We start from the raw sequence: 21,226 nt of genomic DNA, 5'->3' as shown, positions 1-21,226 counted from the left end.
ACAAAATGTATTTAATTGACTTGATCTCTCCTTGACATAGCTGTGATTGCTAGTTTGAAATTAGGACTGTACCTTTTAAAATACACAGTTTATAAAGTTGCTGAAAAATATGGATCTTACTGGCTGGAAAATGGTAAGCATAAGTTTCCAGCAATAACTTTAGTATAAATCTTTGAAATTAAGTCTTGAATTCCGTTACCCCATAGTCATTTTAACTTGTAGACTGTTTTGAATAAACAGCATATATGTTGCATTGACCAAATGACTGAACAATAACCACAGAATGAAGAAACATAACAGAAAGCAAACCATGACACAAGGTCCAGTGACTACAGCCACACGAAGAGCAAACCATATGAGCTTGATAGAGGTACAAGTAAAGAGCACTATCAATCCAGTTGTGGTTAGCTGGAATAAGTTCACTGGTTAAGAAAATGCCAGCATTAACAGACATGGGATCCAAACAATAAAAATACATTCTAACAATATTAATACTCAAAAAGCTTACTTCTTGAGATGCTCTAGTTATTAATTGCTGAGTACAGATATCAAAATGGATTGATACTTGTCTAGCTCAGCAAAATTAGCAATTGTACAGGTTCAGCTGTTTGTAAGTGACAGATTTTAAAATGTTCACAGAACCATTGACTGCAGATTATATAAAGTGGATAAGGAGTACAGTATTTTGCCAAAGGTGCATACAATTTTGTTTTTAATTCTTTTCATAAATTTTTTTTGGGGAATTTTGTGCTTGTGAAGTTAATGAAGAAAAGCGTATCCATTTTTTGAACTCTGCATTAGCACTATGCTGTTTAGGTCAGAAATAGTCTGATTATTTTGCAAAGTAAAGCTCTTTACACTCTTGCAACCATACATTTTAACATCAACCTTCAGCAAGGGACTCTTTCTGCACCAGTGTGCCATTTGCAGCTCCCATGAGTCATCCTCTTGGCTTCTGTGACTAAGCTTGACTATTGGTTTGAAATTATGAGCATGTTTGTGCTGCGGACTCCTGATCAATAGGAATTGGGCTGAGATAGCCAAAATTAATTTTACTTTAAACCCTCACAGTTAATAGTGAGACGTTCAATTTATCAGTCTGGCTGCATTCAATCCATTGGCACAGTAGGGATTAAAGTGGAGCTGGACAGTCTGGGACATTGTTCGGTTGTTGTCTCACTGGGTATTTATCGTACTATTTTGTCACAAGATTTTCAAAGGTGGCCTTCTTTCATTGGCTATTCGATTGTGGGAGCCATTTCTGTGTGTTTACTTCACTGCTGATTCTTCCGACATTGCCGTATACTCCCAAACCAGTAATTTTCCATTGTTAGTGCAGGTAGGTTTACATTTTTAACCTTTCGTCATGTTTTTCTCTGTCCCAGTAATCTTGCTGCCAAGCCCTCCTGCGTTGTTCCTGAACGCTTCCTATTTGTTGTAGAACCCATCTGCTTTGTTCCCACTCCTGCAGCCTTTTTGCCAATGAACCCTCTCACCTAGCTCCCAGTCTTGATGCCCTCTCTGCTGGCCTTGCTGCCACCACTCAGTAAATAGACCTGTTCCCCGAAATAAAATCCTTCCTGGGTTAGGTTTACGGACAAGGATAGACAGTTTCCTAGAAGTAAAGGGAATTAAGGGCTACGGGGAGCGGGCAGGCATTTGGACATGAGTCTAGGTTCGGATCGGTCATGGCCCTGTGGGTAGCGGAGCGGGCCCAGGGGCCGTGTAGCCTGATCCTGCTCCTATTTCGTGTGTCTAATTCTGTTAGATTCAGGAGCTGGTTCTGTGATAGTAGATTGGCGGTTAGGATCAGATCAGCCATGATCTTATTGAATGGCGGAGCAGGCTCGAGGGGCCGATTGGCCTACTCCTGCTCCTATTTCTTATGTTCTTATGTTCTTAAGGTTATATTTGGAGGTTGGGCCGAAGATTAAGATTGACTTAGCGTTAGGGTTGATCTGAAATTTAATTAACTGCAGGGGTGACTTACTACTTTGAAGAGAGTTTTTATTTCAGTAGGGAAAATACTACTAGATCAAATGTGATGGAGTGAGGGTAGAGATGACATAGAATAGACAGCACAGAAACAGGCCATTCAGCCCAGCTAGCCTGTGCTGGTGTTTATACTCCACACAAGGTCAGTTTATTAGACTGACCTTGACGCTGCCCACCAGCCTAGCTGAGGTCACTGCTTCGCTTCTCTGCTGGCCATGCTGCTGCTGCGCCTTGGAGTCAAAGGCAGGGGTGGGCCAAAGTTATGGATGGGGAAGACCAAATGTAGCCCTCTTAACAAAATCAGTTTAAAGCACTGAGTCACAGTGATGTTAAAGCAAGGATGTAACCTGCAGTGCCACACTAGTCTTGGAATAACTTAAATATTTGTCTTTGACATCACTTACACATTAAAAAAACTAAACAGATATATCATGCACAAAACAGTGATGTATGAAGTGGTAAAGCAGGTGCCATATAGCTCAGTGATGACAGATATAAGGCTACTGCCTCCACTATGTTGCACATCCCAGGATGAGTTACCACCTCCAGTAACTGAGAATAACAGAAGATATGGCTGGAGGAAAGCTGTAGGGACGTCACTGAAGCAACTTCCAGTTTGATGTTATAGGAGACTTTCCAAACCACACAGTCCGGGGTACTTCGAGTCTTTATTGGTCAGTGGTTCAACATACACCTAATTTTCTGAAAATTAATTAATTTTTAAAAAACAGAAGAAAAAGCAATTGACATACCTGAATACAGATTCATTGGAAGTCAAAGGTTGCTGAAACTGTATAGATGAGACAATGGTCAATGTTGGGTTGCAGAAATAGTTTCATTGCTTTGTTGTAGCAAGACATGTTGGCTCATTGCAATATACTGTGCCACTGGGTAGAATTGGCAGTTCATAGTACTTGGAAAGGATCTGGAGCTCAAAGGGCTGTAAGCTTTGTTTCTGGGATTATACAAACGGTATCATTGTGGTCTTAAAACATGTAGGAAGCTGGCGTATCTGTTAACAGCTTTTCAGGAATCCCATGTTCTGTGGCCAACAAATATCTCAGGAATGAGATGGACTCTCAAGTTTTGTTTTAATTCAAATACAGCAGCTATATTCATCCTATAGTATAGTAGCAGAATAATCCAGTGAAAACATTTAGGTTTCTAACAACTTACACTTGTATAGCGCCTTTAACATAGGAAAACATCCCAAAGTGTTTCACAGAAGCATAATCAAACAAAAATTGACATCGAGCCAAAGATGATGATGCTGGGCTTGGGAGGAACAGGTGACTTTGAACCTATGGTTCCCAAAGCTTTCCCCCACTGGGGTTTTGCTCACCTCATGTCTGAGTCTGCTGTAGACTCATTGATAGAGATTGATTGCAATGATTAGTCAACAACTACATTATTGTTGTATCATGCGACTACCAGGATGGTAAAAGGCAAACTAGATGGACCTTGGTTTTTTTTGTCTAGCAATTCCTACGTTCCAATTACGAGGGGTGACTAACTTTGGTCAAAGGGGTAGGTTTTAAGGAAAGTCTTAAAGGAGAGAAGTGGAGAGACGGAGAGTTTAATTGAGGCAATTACAGAGCTTAGGGCCTAGACTGCTGAAGGCACAGCCACCAATGATGGGGCAAAGGGAATGGGGGTTTTTTATTTCAAAAATCTTTTCATTGTCAATTTTTATAACGCTTTTCTGAAGACAGCGGCTCCCTGCTGAGGTATTGCCTGCTGATGTGCCATTGTTGCCTTGCCCCATGTTGCCATTATTGATGCCTGAGCCTTGTGAGCGGCGTCCAGCTATGCAACCATGGGGGTATCACAGCTGAGCTCAATCCTGTAGTTTCCCAGAATCCACATTTCCAGCAGGGAGTAGGAACCGTGGCCAATTTCCCACTCCCCGAAGCCAACTCTACTGTTTGGTTGAGATCAGCTAACTCAGCAGAGACCCAGTATCCAAGCTGGGTTTTCCTGGCCTATATTACTTAGTTATTCACTGGCTAAGCCTGCTGAATCTTCAATATATCTTTAACTCAGAGCGTCTTCAATTAACTCAGAATTGTTCTGCACTATATATGGTAGCAATATTGCAACACTGCATAGAAATTTGGGTAGCAGAAAAACTCGTCTGACATTTGATCATGATGTTACAAATTCAAGGCCAAGTTTTTATTAAGAATTTTATCATACTGAATCCTTCATTTCGGCTAGGGTAGTGGTACCCTACCCTAGCCTCAATGCCCGTGGGGTAATTCAGGAGAGGAAAATCACTCTTTTCCCATTGATAACCACCCAGTAAACTGCATGCGTATAGGCCAGATAAGTGCTCAGCTGTGATTGGGGGGGGAGGAACTCTGACTGATTTTTCTTCTGGGCAGCTGGTCAATTGTAGTGCCTCTACTGCCAGCCTTACTGAAATCAACTAACTTAGCACAGATCGAGGCTGGGACCATCCTGGTTTGCATAATTCAGGATCACACAATGCAGTGCAGTCACTGAGGCATTTCTATCATCATCCCACAAAGCCAAATCAAAGTGCATACCTTTTCACACCCTCTCAACCGGAAACTCCTTCAGTTCATCCGAATATAACCCAATACCACTCTAACTTCCTCAAACCAGATCTATCCAGCTGTCTTCTGAATAACTCCGCTTAACTGCACAAGGTTGCACTTTATTTTTCAAATTTACAATTCAAAGTGAAGGACTTGCACATTAATACTAGGTTAACTTGCAGAGTTGAAATTCATAGGCATTTGATCCACACTATAATCAACGTTAATGTGCTTAATAAGAAGTCAAAGTTGAAATTCTTTGGGGGGAAAATTGGCTCGCGCCCCCTTCTGGGGCGATAACATCGCCAGGGCGCGACCCAAAAACGTTACCGCCCCCCACGCCTGAAATTCAATGGTAGCGCCCCAAGCAGGAGGCAGGGGGTGACTGGAAGCACTCCCCCCTCCCTCTTGGGGCGCTCCCATTGAATATCGTGGCGTTACGTGCAGCAGCGCCACACGCACTGGTACGTAGTGCCGCGGTACTGCAGGCCTCCCTTCCCTGATTAAAGGGGAGGGGCCTAGTGCAGCGTGCACCGGGGCCCTGCTGGACCTCCAGGGAGTGGGGTGCCGGCAAAAGAGCCCGGCACTCAAGAGGAGTGCCGGGCTGACGGATCGCGGCCGGCACCCCGCATGCGGAGGCGAGAGGGGCTGGTGCTGGCAGGCAACCCAAAGAAATGGCTGCCCGGTACCTGCCCTTTAATTATCGCCGTCCCGGCCGCAAAAATGTCACCCTGACCCTGTCGGACATAGCGTCCGGCGGTAGGCCAGGGGGCGCGAGCCAAGTTTACAGCCGGGGCGCTGCGCACGGCAATTATGTCATCGCCGGAGGTGCAGCGCTGCGGGGTGCTACTGGCTACCGCCGCCACTAACCTCCCGCTGAATTTCGCGGGAGGCGTTGGCGGCGCTGTGCCCTAGGTGCTTTGTGCCCCATTAGCGGGTCGCAAACGGGAGGCGCAAAGCAACCGAATTTTTCCCCCTTTGTGTTTAAAAATAACACATCGAAGAATTTCAACTGTATGATTGCTTTATAATAAAGGCAATCTGTTCTTCTCTATTGGCTCTTCAAATATTTCTACTTTTCACTCACTTTTCTTTTGTTCTCAGGAATTGGGTGACATTGACAAGGCACATTTATTGCCCACTTCTAGTTGCCTGAGAAGGTGATGGTGGACTTTCTCCTTGAACAGCTACAGTTGCTTGTGGTGATGGTGCTCCTACAATGATGTTAGGTAGGGAGTTCCAGGTTTTTGATCTAGCAATGATGAAGGAATGGCGATATATATCCAAGTCAAGATGGTGTGTGACTTGAAGGGGAACTTGGAGGTTAGTGTTCCCATGGCATTACTGTTCTTGTCCTTCTTAATGGTAGATGTTACAGGGAAGGGAGAAGCTGCTGAAGCAATTTTGGCAATTTCCTGCAGTGTGTTCTATAGATCGTGCATATCGTAGCCACAGTGTGCTGGTGGTGGAGAGAAAATTGAGTCCAGTGGCAGCAACATCAATAAAGTGAACTCCTCTATTCTTGACCATGCTCACCACCCACTTGAACTTTTCTTTTTATGGTGAAAATAAACTAGGTTCCTAGATCATCTCCTATTCTTGATTCTTCCGAACCTTTCCAACAACCCTCTGTCTTTTGAAGGTACCAGCAATCTGAGTGTGGTCTCACTCATATACCACAGAGCATTAATATTACTTGCACTTCTGTTGGTACTATTTGTACCCAGCTATAACATTGACTTTGTCGTTTCCATCACTGCCTTACATTATGGAGATGTTTTCAAAACCTATCGCACCCAAATCTTTCCTTTGATTTCTCTGGGACATTAGACCTCTTCTTATGTAATCATAATTACTATTTGTAACACCTATATGCATACATTTACCAATATTGAAAGATATTTGTTACTTACCTACCCAGGCATATAGGGTGACGAATTCGGTTGATTTGCGCCTCCCGTTAGTGCCCTAAGAGGGTGCAAAGCAACTAGCGCCCGGGCGCGGTGCCGCTTACGCCTCCCACGAAATTCAGCAGGATGATAGCGTGGGGGTAACCGTTAGCGCCCCACGGCGCTGCGTCATCGCCGTGCGCAGCGCCCCGACCACGATCTTTGGTAGCGCCCCCTGACTTACCGTCGGACGCCATGTCCAACAGGATCAGGGGGACCTACCTGCGGCAGGGACGGTGCAAATTAAAGAGGAGGTAGTGGGCGGCCATTTTTGTGGCTGGCCACCTGCCCCCATTGCTGTCCCCACCTCCTGTGCAGCCTCCCCACAGGGTGCCAACTGCGTACCATGAGCCCGACACTCCTCTTGCGATATTCACTCGCAGTGCCCCAAGAGGGGTGCTAAGTGAATTTCAGGCGTGGGGGCACTAACTGTTTTGGATGCTAAAAGTAGCACCCTGGCGAAGTTAGCGCCCCAAAGGGGGTGCGACCCAATTTTGCCCCCATAACCTTTAAATATCCATTTGAATGAAATCCAGCTCTTCTTCATGTCTTCAAGCTTAATTTAGTATTGTCAGCAAACTTAGACATTTTGCCTACAGTCCCCTCTTCAAGGTCATTATTAAATATAATGAATAGCAGGAGCCCTAGGAATGATCCCTGTGAGAATTGGGCAGTCATTGCTTCCTGGCCTGAATAAGTTCCATTTATAACCACCCTCATTTTCTATTATGAAACCAATTTTCCATTCAACTTGCAGATTCACTCTTTCGTCTTTTGTGAGCCCTAACTTTTTAAAAAGACTTTATCAGATGCTTTCTTGATGTTGGGATATAAAATGGCTATCATTTTTATTCTTACAGTAATGCAATTGCTTCCTTAAAAAAAATTCCAATATATTTGTGCATTAAGACAATTCATAAAGTCACATTAGCTTTTGCTTCACAGATGACACTCAACTTTCTTCTTTATATTAAAAAAAACTCCTGTATTTTGCTGGTTGTTGGTGGCAAGTATGATGTTATTCAGCTCTCATTTTGGGTGTAGAACGACTCAAACCACATCCCACACATGCCCTCCCTGCCCTGATCATATCCCCTGTTCAATTTTGGACTTGAAAAAAAGGTATCAACCCTGTTATGCAACACTCTGGTAGAAGATTTGAAGATTTGATATCACTATTATACACAAAATCATCTGAGCTATAATTTTTGTAATAAACATTTTTTAAATGCTGTGCTGTTAATCTTAAATGTCTTGATGTAGCATATATTTAAAAGACCGCTGCTATACTTTGAAAATAAAAAATGGAGCGGGAGGTTCTGAATGGTGTACTGGGTTGTTGTATTGTCAGCATGGATTTGTAAAGGGTGGGTCATGCTTCAGTAATACAATAGCATTTTTTGAGGGGATTGACGTATAGATAAAGGGAATATATGTGGATCTAAAGGCATTTGATAAGGTGCCACATGAGAGACTTGTTAAAATTAAGGCACATCGTATTAAAGATAATGTATGGATCAAGAGAGGGGACAGAATGCAAATAATAGGGATCAGTGGATGTTCTTCAGATTGTTGGGATGTGGGTGGTAGTGTGCCACAGAGATCTCTGATGAGACCTCTTTTGTTTTCCATTTATATAAATGAATTGGCCATAGATACAAAAGGAATGATGCTGAAGACAATATCAAATTCAGGAAATGCTGGCGGTTACAAGAGGGCACTGACAGGTTATGAATTGGGTAGATAGGTGGCAGGCGCAGAGAAAATGCAAAGTAGTTCATTTTGAGGGAAAAAAGAATTGTGAAAAGAAGTATACCCTAAATGGTAAGATCCAAGATGGAATGGAGGAACAGAGAGATCGAGGGCTACAGATACAAAGGTCTTTAAAAGGTGGGATTGCAAGTTGAAATGTCCCAGAAAAGGCAAGTAAGATTTTGGGTTTTATACATAGACAGTGAATATAAAAGCAAGGACGTGATGTTGAATTTATACAAGTTGCTGGTTAGGCCACAGTTGGAGGACTGCAAACACTTGGGCTTTTTCACTGGAGACCCAGTTAAAAGGAATTTAATAGAGGCTTTCAAAGATATAGTGTAAATGGTTTTGAGAAGGTAAATAGTGAAAGAGGCAGCATATGTGAGGATTGAATCCTGCCATGTGTGATGGGCAGTCCTTTCTCCTGATGCAAGGGTCCTGATTGAAATATGTTTTGGGCAATCTCAACCTGGTTTCTGTTAACTGGGAGTTCAAAGTGAAAAAAATTCCCATAATTTGGCTCAATTTTTAACTAAATAAACAGTGTCATGTCGGAAATTATTAGGATATCTGGTGTAGGAAGTGGAAATGTCAAACAGCTGAAATTGTGAATCTTGTATTCGGGTACATTGTTGGAGTAAATCACCAACACCTAACCCATGCTTAATGCTGACACTGGATATCAAAAGTGGAAAGTGTATCATTGCCCAAAATTAACACTCAAAGTCCTGACTTATATTGGACTTTGGTTCCACAGACATCATTAGTTCTTTGGTACCTTGCCCAACCAGCTTATCTTTGTGTGTGTGTGTGTGTGTCTCCTACTCTACTATGGCAGTATTACTGGCAGAACCAATATTATCTTAAACAACCTCTATACAAAGAACTCCAGCTCACTCGACACAGACCATGGATTGGATATGGAATCTTCCTGATCTAATGACTCAGCACTGTCTTCGGTGGTGTATCTACCTATTGAGGCATTAAATGCTTTTTGCTCAACAGGAAAATAAAAGTTCAGTTCTGCACAAAGTGCTCTATTGTGATGTAAAAATACACAATGCCTTTCTTAGCCAGTCGGGGAAGAGATGCCTTTGGGTAAGATAAAGCCATTATAATCGACGTGCTATGTATCTATGTGCATTGATAACATGCAACAGAGGTCTTCTTCACTGACTCCTCCCGATGGTGTGGTACCGAGCCATGCAGACTAGCAAGCTACCAAGGTTGATCCCAGTCTGTCACTGCTATTAGCTGATCATAGTTGGTTTGGTGGTGGGGTTACTAGAGATTGGGCTCATTATTCCTGGGCTAGGGAGGGGGGAGAAAATGAACCACAGTTCCTGTTCTAGTTTGCTGTCTGGTGAGCCGTGCTGGAAAGTGCATGTGTGGATACTAGGTGTGATCCCCTCCATGGTCAGTGAACCTGCTGACACACAAAGAATGACCATGGAGAAGAGATACCAAAGGAATGTCAATGCCCATTAAACTAAATTCTGTTTGTCATAACCTTCAGTACAGGAAAGGAGAAAATGAGAGGAAAAAAGGTCTATTATGTCAGAGAAAATTCAGTGGAAAGTTGTACAACACATAATAACTTCAGAGACTGTACCCGATACACTGTGCACTGTAGGAAAAAGCAGTCATCCTGGTGGTGTCAAAGAGTTAGTTTCAAACAAAAATATATATGCATTGTCACAAGCTGGATTTCTGCATAACCCTATAAAGTGTGTTCTAAGCCCTTGGCAAAGGGTGCTGTTGGTCAGTAAACTTAGGCTATATAACAATACAAAGAACTAGCATTGAGGTTTTTAGCTTCAGCTTTCTTCATATTTTCATTATTGGCTGAAAATGTGGTGGATATCACTATGCAATTAGGGAATCACATAATTAAATATGCTAATATAACCCAATTCTTATGGGTCAATTAGAAAATAAATGGACTTTTCTCAGTGACTCTCAAACCATAACGCCTATATGCATATCATCTTTACCCTTTCACAGATAATCTATTAATGAACAAACCTAATTAGACCCGATTCGCATATGCAAATTCAGTTAGCCATAAAAGTGGACCTCCTGCATCTCAAAAGCTGTAGCTGCTTTTCTACTGGTGTCAGTGGGATGATTGTGCCGCCAGTTCCGAAGGACGAGTCTCACACAGCTGATATCAACCAGTGTAAGCCTGCCAAATTCACTAAATCTGGCCACTGGGAAGACTGGCTAACAAACATCATAAATGCTAACATTTTTTGTAGCTTTTGTAAAGTGAAAAAGATCAAATCTGTTTTGTGATATCAGTCTATCAACATAATGGGCCAGAATTATTAATATGCAACTCGGCCAACACCTTGGTGAGGAAGAGATACCCTCTGCCATTAGCTTCGCGAAGTCTCGCCCTTAAGCTCCATGTGAGTTTCATGAAATTGCTGGATTTGCACATTAGTTGTCCATTAAACTAACCACAAAGTTAAGTCTAGCAATTAATAGTGTAAATAACCTTTTAACAACATAATAATTGTTAATGACTGCCAAGCAACCTCTCTAGCCCAGAAAGTGAACAATTAAAAGTGTGGCGTCTCATTCCTTCAGGTTGGGGATTTTAAAAATGGCAAATTTTAAACTTTTAATTTTTTTTCTTTTCCTTTGTCTCTTTTTCTCTCTCTCTTAATCCAATCAATCATTCTTTTCCTCTCTTTGGGCTGGAAATTGCGATCGGAGGCTTCCCATGGGCAAATGCCTCCGATCCACAAGAAAAGTATGCTCCTACCTGGTGCCTCCGTATCTTCGGACCTTTACGGTCCTGGGCCTGCAGGCATACACCTGTGTAAAGGCCCACGGATCCCAGGGGTGCATGTGGTTCACAAATGTCCCTGCGATCACGTGGGCCGGCCCAACCAATCACAAAGGGGGATGGAATCCCCATAAACATAATAGGAATGACATAAAAAACACGCTTTCACAACCTAAATAAAAATAAATCACCACATGTTTAAAGTTAATTAAAATACAATTTAATTAAACACTTAAAACAAAAATTAAATTTTTTGAAAAATAAATTTAAACATTTGTAAAGGGGCCAAAAATAACCTAAACTAATTTTAAAGGTTTTTGTATGTTTAAATGATTTTTAAAAATTTTACCAGGCGCAAGAGTTTTGTGGGCATTCGCTGGGCAGTAGTCAGGCCCAACTCTCCGTCCGCGGATGTCCATTTCCTGCGCGTGCGGATGATCTGTCAAGCTGAAACTTGACCGATCTCAGGTTTTCGTGCATGCGCAGCGGGTGCAGAAACCCGGAACTTGCAGGGTACTTACGACCATGTACGCAGTCATAGGCCCCGGAAAATCCGAGCCCTTATTTCTCTTTCTGTACCTGATTTGACATTGAATTCACCCTCCTTCTCAGTCCTTCCTCTGTTTATGTCTTATACCTTAAATCTCATTGGTTAAGGAGATACACTGTCCCATCGTTCACCAAGGGCCCAGATGCCCTGTTGCCCTCCCTGCGCTGTTAGCAGCTTGCACTTCCAGCAATTTACAGGACAAAATTTTTTTTTAGCTGAAGAGTGCAGGAAAAAGTCTAACTAACTGGGCACACGCTCTGCTCCAGCAAATTCCGGCCCAATATTTATCATCGTAGTGTCAAATTGTCTTATGTTGGTATGCCTTTCACATCTACATCAGAATCTGTGGGTTCAAGATTCACTCCAGGATTATAATCTAGCATAAGAGAGTATTGCAGTATCTGAGGTACCCATATTCAGTTGCGATGTTAAGTTGGGACTTGGCTGCCTAATCTAATGTTTCAGGTGGATGTTGAAGAGCACATCACACTATTCAAAGAAAAGGAAGGCGTTCTCCCATTGACCAACATTCCTTCCTCAGCCATCAGCATCAACATAGATTAATTGGACATTCGCCTAATTGCTGTTTGTGGAATCTTACTGTGCACAAAATAGCTGCCACATTTGCCTGCATAACCATAGGCAACTGAATGACTTCAAAATAATTCATTGTACATGAGGCATTTTGAAATGTTTTAAACATAAAATAAGGTGCCATATAAATCTAGGTCTTTCTTTATCATTATATCACTTTGGAATATGATTTTTTTAAATTTTCCCCAGTTTTCTGCCTCCTGTCCTGAAGTTAGCCCTATGTTAAGCAGTTTCTAAAATATTTTTGTTGAAACAGCAATTCTTTTGGGCCAACGCATGGGAATCCATCAGTATGTTTGAGTTTCCAAACCAAATTTGTGAGAAATCTACACAAGTAGAAAGTTTCCATTTGTCTGATGGGAAGTTCATCTATATCCCCTATATATCTATAGATATATACACCACTTACCCAAGCCCGCATAATCTATCGACAGTTTGGTAAGAGCTGTGACCTGCGGTCCCTCAAATGGACCGGAGCTTAACTAGCTAAAACCAGATAGCTTATCAGCACAGAGTCCCACTGCCTGCCCAATTAGGACATCCCTACCCATTAGATTCTGGTTTTCAGGGTTAACTGGAGCTGAGTGGGAAGAATCTCAGCTTCCAATGATAGTTCTACCTTTCCATGTCTCATTAATGAGTCAAACTGGCTAGTGAATCATCAGTTATGTCCTGGAGTGCTGTAGACCCATCTGGTTCAGGTATCGTATTACCCGAGTCTGACAAGGAGGATAGCAAATTCTAATTTGATTTATTAACGTTTTTGTAAAGGTTTATTAGTTAAAGTTTACTTGTTTGTTTTCTGGCCCTACCAAAAGAGGGACAAGGAGGATAGACCTAGTTCCAACCTTCCATTGCGAGACATGCCAGCTTGAAACTAACTTGACCCCAGTGATCCTGCTTAACCAACTCCCCCATATACACAAGGATAGTCATTTATTGGTGATTAAACTGCTAACAATTGCAAGTTTTATCCCTCACTAGGCAGAGAGCAGGCACCAGGAACACATCCTCAATGGCATGGTGATAGCACAACTCACCATAAAATGTCTGAAAGAATTGCCATTATCCTCCTGATCACAATATGGATATAGCTCATCAAATGATGGTTCCATCTTTGAAGGTTCAGAACTTAAGTAGCAACTGATTTGTCTTTGCAACTCAAAGGGGGAAATTTTGCCAGCCCTGGGGAGGTGGGTTTGGAGGCGGGACTGCCGAGAAAATGGCAGAAACTGGGGGCGGGTACCAACCCCGCTCCCAACCCGCCTCCGTGCCATCTTCCCGGGAGGCGGGTCCGCGACTCGGTCTCCTCGAGGCGGGAAGGGGATTACAGCCACTTAACTGCCTGGTGAGCGGTGAGTGCAAAGTGTTAGAAAAAGTTTACTTACCTTTGTTTCTTTCTGCAGGCCTCAACCCTTGGGGATCCGGAGGTGCCTCATCTCAACGGCAGAGATGACAGAATGGCTGCTGCATTCTCAGATGCAGGAGCCATCTGATTTCTGCTAAGGAGATAGGTTTGGTAAGTCTTCAGTCCAAGGGCTTACCTTTGATCTCTCAAGAGCTTCTCAAAACTATCAAACGACAATTCATCTGTCAAAAATTTTTGACAGCTGAAACGTCATACGCTGACATCCTCTGCCACCGGCTTTCCCTTAATTGGCAGGTTAAGCCCACAGGGCGGGCTTAACAAGGTCAATCAAGGGAAAATAACGTGGGTTGGCCGGACGTTGTTGGGGGCGGGACTGAAACCCGATAAGCAGCAGTCCTGCCCCCAACGCGTCCCCATTGATAAAATCCAGCCCAAAGTATCTACGGATATGAGTGTGTGTTCACATACCAGGTAATATCTTCCAGCAGCTGTTAGCCCAAACTTCAAAGTTTCCTTGCCGGCTATTTGACGGACAACTGCTTTCAACATGGTGAAAGGACCTATCTGGGATAGTATGTAATGATATACCAGCGACCTTGATGTTCTAGTCACCCAAGTCCTAAGCTGCAAATCAGATTTACTCATTAGCAGCTGCTTTTCACAGGACCTCCTGTAAGGGCATTTGACAAAGAAATGTGTGTATTAGGAGGCTGACATCCCCTCCAAGGTGCTAAGCAACAGGTAGGCCAGAGTACCTCTTCCTTGCAACTGTTTAAACAGTGAATGCTGATGACATCAGGGGAATCTGGCTTGAAACAGTAATTGAACCTGACACTGCAAGGGAGCTGGATTAACATGCGTGGTTGAAATTGAAGCAGCCTGGATTAATGAGTACTGATGTTATTTCAGCACCCTGCACTATTGCACTCAGCAGTGGCTCCAACAAACCAATTTCCCTGATGGTTTCATCCTGGTTTAAATGATTTTCTTTAAATCAGGAATGTTGATGATATGAAGGTAGACATTACAGTTGGCAGTATTGACAGATTAATTCTTTACACATTTGTAGAAGATTCTTTTATCTGCTCTTTTAAATGCAGTTATTAACCTGTTTGGTTAATATCTGCTAGAATAGCAGACAGAGGAATATCATACAAGTGCATTAAATGTGTTTCCATTGATATCACAACAGTAATTCCTATGCTGTAAATCTTTGAAATTTCTCTTAAAATGCAGCCTCAATGATGAGACATTGGTATATTGATAGTGTGCTATCAGCCGAAGATGTATGCTACTTCCACCACGATCAGCACACGAACAACGTAAAGACAACTAATTTCATACCTCCAATGACGTTCAGGACCGAACTTTTCCCGAGTTCCAAGATCAGTTATTGATGCCACAGAAAAAAAAGTGCCTCCTTCTTATTGGCTTGATGATGACCAACAGTACGCTGACAAAACCGAAGTGATGCTTGGATGTCACGGATGTCTGCTTCAGTGCACTCTCTCTTAGTGCCTTTTGTCCCAATATAAAAGTACCTTGCTCCTTACTGAAGTCTCCCTGCCTAGCTATACTTTCCACCTGCCCTGCCCAAACTGCCGCAGTGGTGGTGTGGCCTTTGTCACCAAGTCGCACCTTGGTCTTTCCCCTTCCTCTAGTACCTTCTGCTCCTTCAAGCACCTCACCATATTCCACTCTTCTCACCTCTGTAAAATCCTTGTTGTTTACCACCCTCCCCAAGTTTCTCATTGATATAGCCTCCCTCAGCCTCTGCACAGAGCGATTCCTCCTCGGTGATTTCAATCTCTGTCTCAGCTCCTTTTGCTCTCCTGTCCTCCCTAAACCTTTCCTACTTGTATTCATAGCTACCCCCTCAACCTTGCCATTTCCTGTCGTGTCTCTACTCCCACGGTCTCAATCACGAACAAAACCATCTCCAATCATTTCCTTGTATTCCTCACCATCAATACCCTTTACCCAGTCCAATTCCACTTCCTCTGTGTACGTGCCTGGAAAAAACTCTTCCCAAGTCACTTACAATTGCACTTTCAATTTCCCAACTGCCTAGCCATTGACCCTCCACATACCATGATACTTCTGTAGCCATCTATTTGCTCAACCACTCCATCACTTCCACTTCTGATACCCTGCCGCCAGCTAAACTTTTACTCTCTCCCATCCTGGTCATTGCCCCTGATACGGATTACATCTTCACTTCCTCACGTGTATCTGGTGCACTATTACTGTATATGGCTTCCCATCTTCCACCCTCCATAAACTTGATGTCATCCAAAACTCTGCTGCCCGTGTCCTAACTCGCAACGTCCTGTTCACCCATCACCCCAGTGCTTGCTGACCTACATTGGCTCCCAGTCCACCAACACCTTGAATTTAAAATTCTCATCCTTGTGTTCAAATCCTTCCATGGCCTCACCTCTCCCCATCTCTGTAACCTCCTACTACCCTCCCAAAACTCTATATTCCTCTAATTCTGGCCTCGTGTGCATCCCTGACTTCCTTCACCCCAGCACTGCCAACCGTGCCTTAAGCGGTCTAGGCCCGAAGAGCTGGAATTCCCTCCCTAAACCTCTCTGCCTCTCCACTTCTCTCTCCTCCTTTAAGACACTCCTTTAAACTTACCTCTGACCAAGCTTTTGGCCACCTATCCTAATGTCTTCTTCTTTTGCTTGGTGTCAATTTTTGACTGATTACACTCCTGTGAAGCACCTTGGGTCATTTTACCACGTTAAAAGCGCTATATAAATGCAAATTTTGATATTGGTTTGGTCATTCATCTCCAGATCTAGTTGGATCACATCAAGTGCTATTTGGTTTTGCTGTCTTCTGCCAAAAGCATTACTATTCCAGGATAATGCCAGAGAGTAAAGATAACCCTTGGCTTTTTTTCTTCACTACCACCATCTCCTTAAATGCCTCTCCCCTGCTCTCTCTACCCTCACCTCCAAAAAATGTGAGGTGCTTATGCACCAGTGGAGCAATGCCGATTATTTTCCAGACTAAAGTGTTTGGATGTGGTTGCTATGAGCACCTAATGTAGATCTCCTGCTTTTATTTTTGCAGCAATTATCATTGTCGAAATTGAAAGTGCCTGCTGCACTGGAATAGGTAAACAGTGTGCGTAAGTGGAATGTAGTCTTGAAGCACCATAGAGGCAAAATTTTGACTCTGACACTTTTTGAAGCAGAAAGCAGTTTCACTTCCCAGTGCCCTAGCCATTCAGCTCAATGACTGCATAAATCAAGAGTGGGACCAAGATACTTTCAGCATATTCATATGAAATTCTGTAGCATCTTTCCAAATACTTTAGGCAATTTAATTTTCTGGTTTAATTTCTTTCAGTTGCAGTAACTGAGCTAGTGTGAGTTAACTGTAAAGTCTGCCCAATCTATGATGTTAAAGATAGAGTCAGCTAATAGCAACGAGGTGACAGATTCAGATCAGAACTTGCTGAAATGCAGTACTGACTTAGCAGGGCCCTCTTACAAAAACAGGATTAAAATTATCTAGCTGCAAGTGTAGCCGAGCCTCAAGATTCGCCTGTGAAACTCTAACCCTTGTCTGCACTTCAAAACTGTAAAGTTTAGTTTTCATGGTTCATTGTGATACTAAGTCAAGATAACATTGAAGGGATGCTGTAGACTGCACAGAGATATGGACCATGTACAGCAGGCACCTCAAAGCACTGGAAAGGTACCACCAACGCTGCCTCCGCAAGATCCTGCAAAACCATTGGCAGGATAGACGCACCAACGTCAGTGTTCTTGCTCAGGTCAACATCCCCAGCATCGAAGCTTTGACCACGCTCGATCAGCTCCGATGGACGGGTCACATTGTCCGCATGCCCAATACGAGACTCCCAAAACAAACGCTCTACTCGGAGCTCCGGCACGGCAAGGGAGCCCCAGGTGGGCAGAGGAAATGCTTCAAGGACACCCGCAAAGCCTCCTTGAAAAAGTGTAACATCCCCACCGACACCTGGGAATTCCTGGCCCAAGACCGCACAAAGTGGAGGAGAAGCATCCGGGAAGGCGCCGAACACCTCGAGTCTCTTCGCCGGGAGCAAGCGGAAGCCAATCGCAGGCAGCGCAAGGAGCGCACGTCAACCCAAGCACCCCACCCACCCGCCCCTTCAACCACCGTCTGCCCCACCTGTGACAGAGACTGTAGGTCCCGCATTGGACTAATGTAATAATGTGAGGCCTCCTACACAAAAGTGTGAGTCCCTCCCCATACACATAATAAGCGAGGCCCCATGCACATAAAGCAAGACTTCCACATTCTCTCTCTTTAAAGTTCCCAGGTCCGGAGGACTGAAAAAGGCTTCTCCCTGATTGGATTTTGAGTTGTCAGGGAGATCCATTTTACAGTCTTCCAGGCCCAGGAACTTTAAAGAACTGAAATTGGGTTTGCAGATAAATGCAAAGAAGACAGGAACTGGCTGGATCAAAAGATCTTGCAAGCTGCACCTGGTCCAGAGTTCACCTCTTGGACATCCCCTGCGATAATGCCATGAGGTCTTTAATGCCTATCTGAACTACAAGGTAGATGGTGCCTCAATTTAATGTCTTCTCCAAAGAGCTCCTTTAGCTCTGCACTGAAATGTGAGCCTAGTTTCTTTGGTCAAGTTGTGGAGTGGGACTTGAACCCACAATTTTCTGACTCCAATGCAAGATTGTTCTGCCAAGACTTTTTTTTCCTATCCCATTTTCTTCCCTGCTTCCCTGAAGGCACTGGCTTCTGCTGGGTATTGTTGCACAGACATCCCCAGTTCCTCTCCCACGTGGACCTTTTTCACGTGTGAGTCCAGGCAGGCTATTCAACAGTGGTGAGCACCAAACACAAGCTCAATTCTGTTCTCATCCAACATCCACACATGTACACTTTCTAGAAGAAGCTTCTGGATAATGATCAGGAGCTGAATTGTGTTTTCTCCTCAGTCCAGGCTACTAAGGCCAATTGTAGCACCAACGTCACTCAACAAAGACCAGCTAATTAAGCACAGACCTTAAATTAAATCTTGGAACTTCTTCTTTGTATGGCTTTGTACTACACCAGTCAGTGCTTTTATTCACTGGGTTTCGGGACCAAACTTTTGTTAAGCCTTTTTCTATCTTTGTTCCATCTTGGTTAGTTTGCTTTTCTGGCCTATCTTCTTTCTAATTTTATTTGAACAGACTTAAGTGAGTGCAGAAAATGCTGGCCTTTAAGTGGTGCCTAAATACGATGTCCATTGGGTTATGTATTATAATTTTAATAGTCATTAATATAGACTCAGGGTATGAAAATAACTTCTCACAGAGCTAAAGGGGAAAAATCACTGGCTTAATGAGATTACAAATACAGGCTGTACAGGCCAATAAAAAGCGATTTTGCAGCTTGCACTGTTGCTTTTCATGGCAACCGGCCTTTTTTCAGCACACTAAATGCACCCAATTGTGCAAAGTGCAGGCACAACATAAGCAGGGAACACAAAAAAATCAATAGCATCATAGGCTCCAAGAAAAGAATAATATTGATCTGTCTGCCATCAATATTTTGGATCACTCCATCAACCTTTTATAAACTTGTATCGTCGGAGACTGGACATCAGAAATTAATCTGCAAAGGACAAGGATGACCGAGAGAGTGAGGAATTGGGAGGGAAAGGGTTTGTGTTGAACAACTTCCATAAATCTAGTATTCAGAAGTATCACGAGGTACTAAATTATATGGAGGTCTTAAAAAAAAGTTACCTTTCAGGAATATTTACAATTCAGTCATTTGTGTCCAGGTGTAACTCCTATTTCCCATACCAGCTATTCTTCAGTCTTAGTTGGTCCAATTAATGGCAAACTGTAGATATGTTTGTGCTCTGGATATCACCATACCAGAAACTGGCTTGAAACTTTTCAAACTAATTTCACTCTGGGCCCATAGCCACGTCACAAGGGAACAAAGACATTGCCTTCCAATCAGCCTGGACTGGATTCAAACCCAGGTCCCAGAGGTTATTGGACAGTGTTCAAACAGAGGGTGGAAAATTCCACTTTGCCAACTTCCAATGAACTTTAAATTGAGCTGCAAAACATAGCAATTCCCTAACTTGCAAGTAACACCAAATTATCTCTCACACACTCTAATGGTTCAGACTTTCAACATGAAGGAAATGTTGGGAGTGTGAGTTGTGATCAAAACATGTGAGAAAGGTTGTAAACCCATTTAAACACACAGAGATGTGGTTCCTTTCAGTGTGACGTACATCAAAATGAGTGTCACTGTAGATCACCAAGACTTGCAGGTCTGTTTCATATTCTATTTCTCGACTGCACCTGCCACATTGTAATCTGTTGAAGCTCTTCCTTAACCCCTAGCCAGTACGTCACCTATTCCAAAGAAGCATTTCTTTCCATCTAAGAGTCATTTCTTCTTTAAGTACAAATAACCCTTTTTGCTAAGTGAAAAGTAGTAACAATTTTTTTTTAATGTGCTTATCTTTGTATTTTATAACAATTTCCCAGTGTTCCACCACAATGCGGTACCCATCACCACCACTAGTAGGTATCATTATCATGGTTACTCCTTTCACAATGGGTTGAAATAATTACAATAGATTTCACATATCAGTACCACAAAACCTTGCTGATTGTAACATTTGCTAATCGCCTCAGAACCATAGTAATTTATAAACACCAACCTTTGTGGTGTGTTCTTGTGTCGTCTTCTGCTATGTGGTAGAGCACCTTTGGCATAAGGGTTGTACTCTATCTTCATCTTCTTCATCTACGGATAAGGTGAAAATACCATACAGTTAAAATTTTTTCCTCATCATGTGTGGTTTCACTCCCACAGAGCACCTGAGCCCCAAAAATTCCACAGGATGCCGCATTTCGGCATAAGTGCCAAGATGCAGCCACCTCAGCACGCCGCCGCCGATCCCCGCCAGAGTTTGAAAAGTCAGGGAGAGGTTCCGTGATTTAAATGTCTTCATTTTGAGATTTTGATCATTTCTTTTCCTCGTAAAAGATTTGGGAATAAGCTATGTTTAAGCGGTGTGTTTTAAAACAAAGTGAATTCGCATGGGTTTAAAAAAAGCCACAATGTATGTGCATTAGATGGGCCAGTTTGCGGAACATTGTTGCTCACAGTCTAATTCAAACTGATGTGAGGTTCAATTATCTTATCCCGGCCCAGTTCAGCCAGGATGGCACTATTCAAAGCAGAGCAAGGGAGTTGTCCCAGTGTCCTGGCCAATATTTATCCAACCAATATCAGTAAAACAGATTATCTGGTCATTATCACATTGCTGTTTATGGGAGCTTGCTGTGTACAAATTGACTGCGTGTTTCCCTACATTAGAACAGTGACTACACTTCAAAAGTACTTCATTGGCTGTGAAGCGCTTTGGGACGTCCTGAGGTTGTAAAAGATGCTATATAAGTGCAAGTTCTTTCTTTATTCTTTCATTATTCCATATCAATGCCTCAAGTACAATGATCTCAGTGCTCACATCATTGGATTGGATATCTGAATACACACTGCCAGTGCAAAGCCTCACTACAGGAAACTCTCATTTAATCGGCACCTAAATATCCGGAATTCTCTATTAACCGGCAAAATTCATACTCTGAAAACAACACCTCAATAACCGGAAATGTT

At 42.9% G+C, this 21,226-nt stretch overlaps 1 protein-coding gene across 2 annotated transcripts in view; it reads right to left on the bottom strand.

The window, feature by feature from the left end:
* Window positions 1–21,226, bottom strand: part of fam222aa (family with sequence similarity 222 member Aa) — a 328,869-nt gene that overhangs the window by 270,300 nt on the left and 37,343 nt on the right. For both annotated transcript variants that reach the window (XM_085961322.1, XM_085961323.1), the window contains one exon: window positions 20,265–20,350. In XM_085961322.1, the coding sequence (XP_085817448.1) occupies window positions 20,265–20,350 (86 nt within the window). The remainder of the gene's footprint in view (window positions 1–20,264; window positions 20,351–21,226) is intronic.

The sequence above is a fragment of the Somniosus microcephalus genome, chromosome 19, assembly GCF_052327205.1.
Source record: "Somniosus microcephalus isolate GS21.2 chromosome 19, FLI_Smic_1.0, whole genome shotgun sequence".
NCBI classification, from domain to species: domain Eukaryota; kingdom Metazoa; phylum Chordata; class Chondrichthyes; order Squaliformes; family Somniosidae; genus Somniosus; species Somniosus microcephalus.
This window is presented reverse-complemented; position numbering and strand designations above follow the sequence as displayed.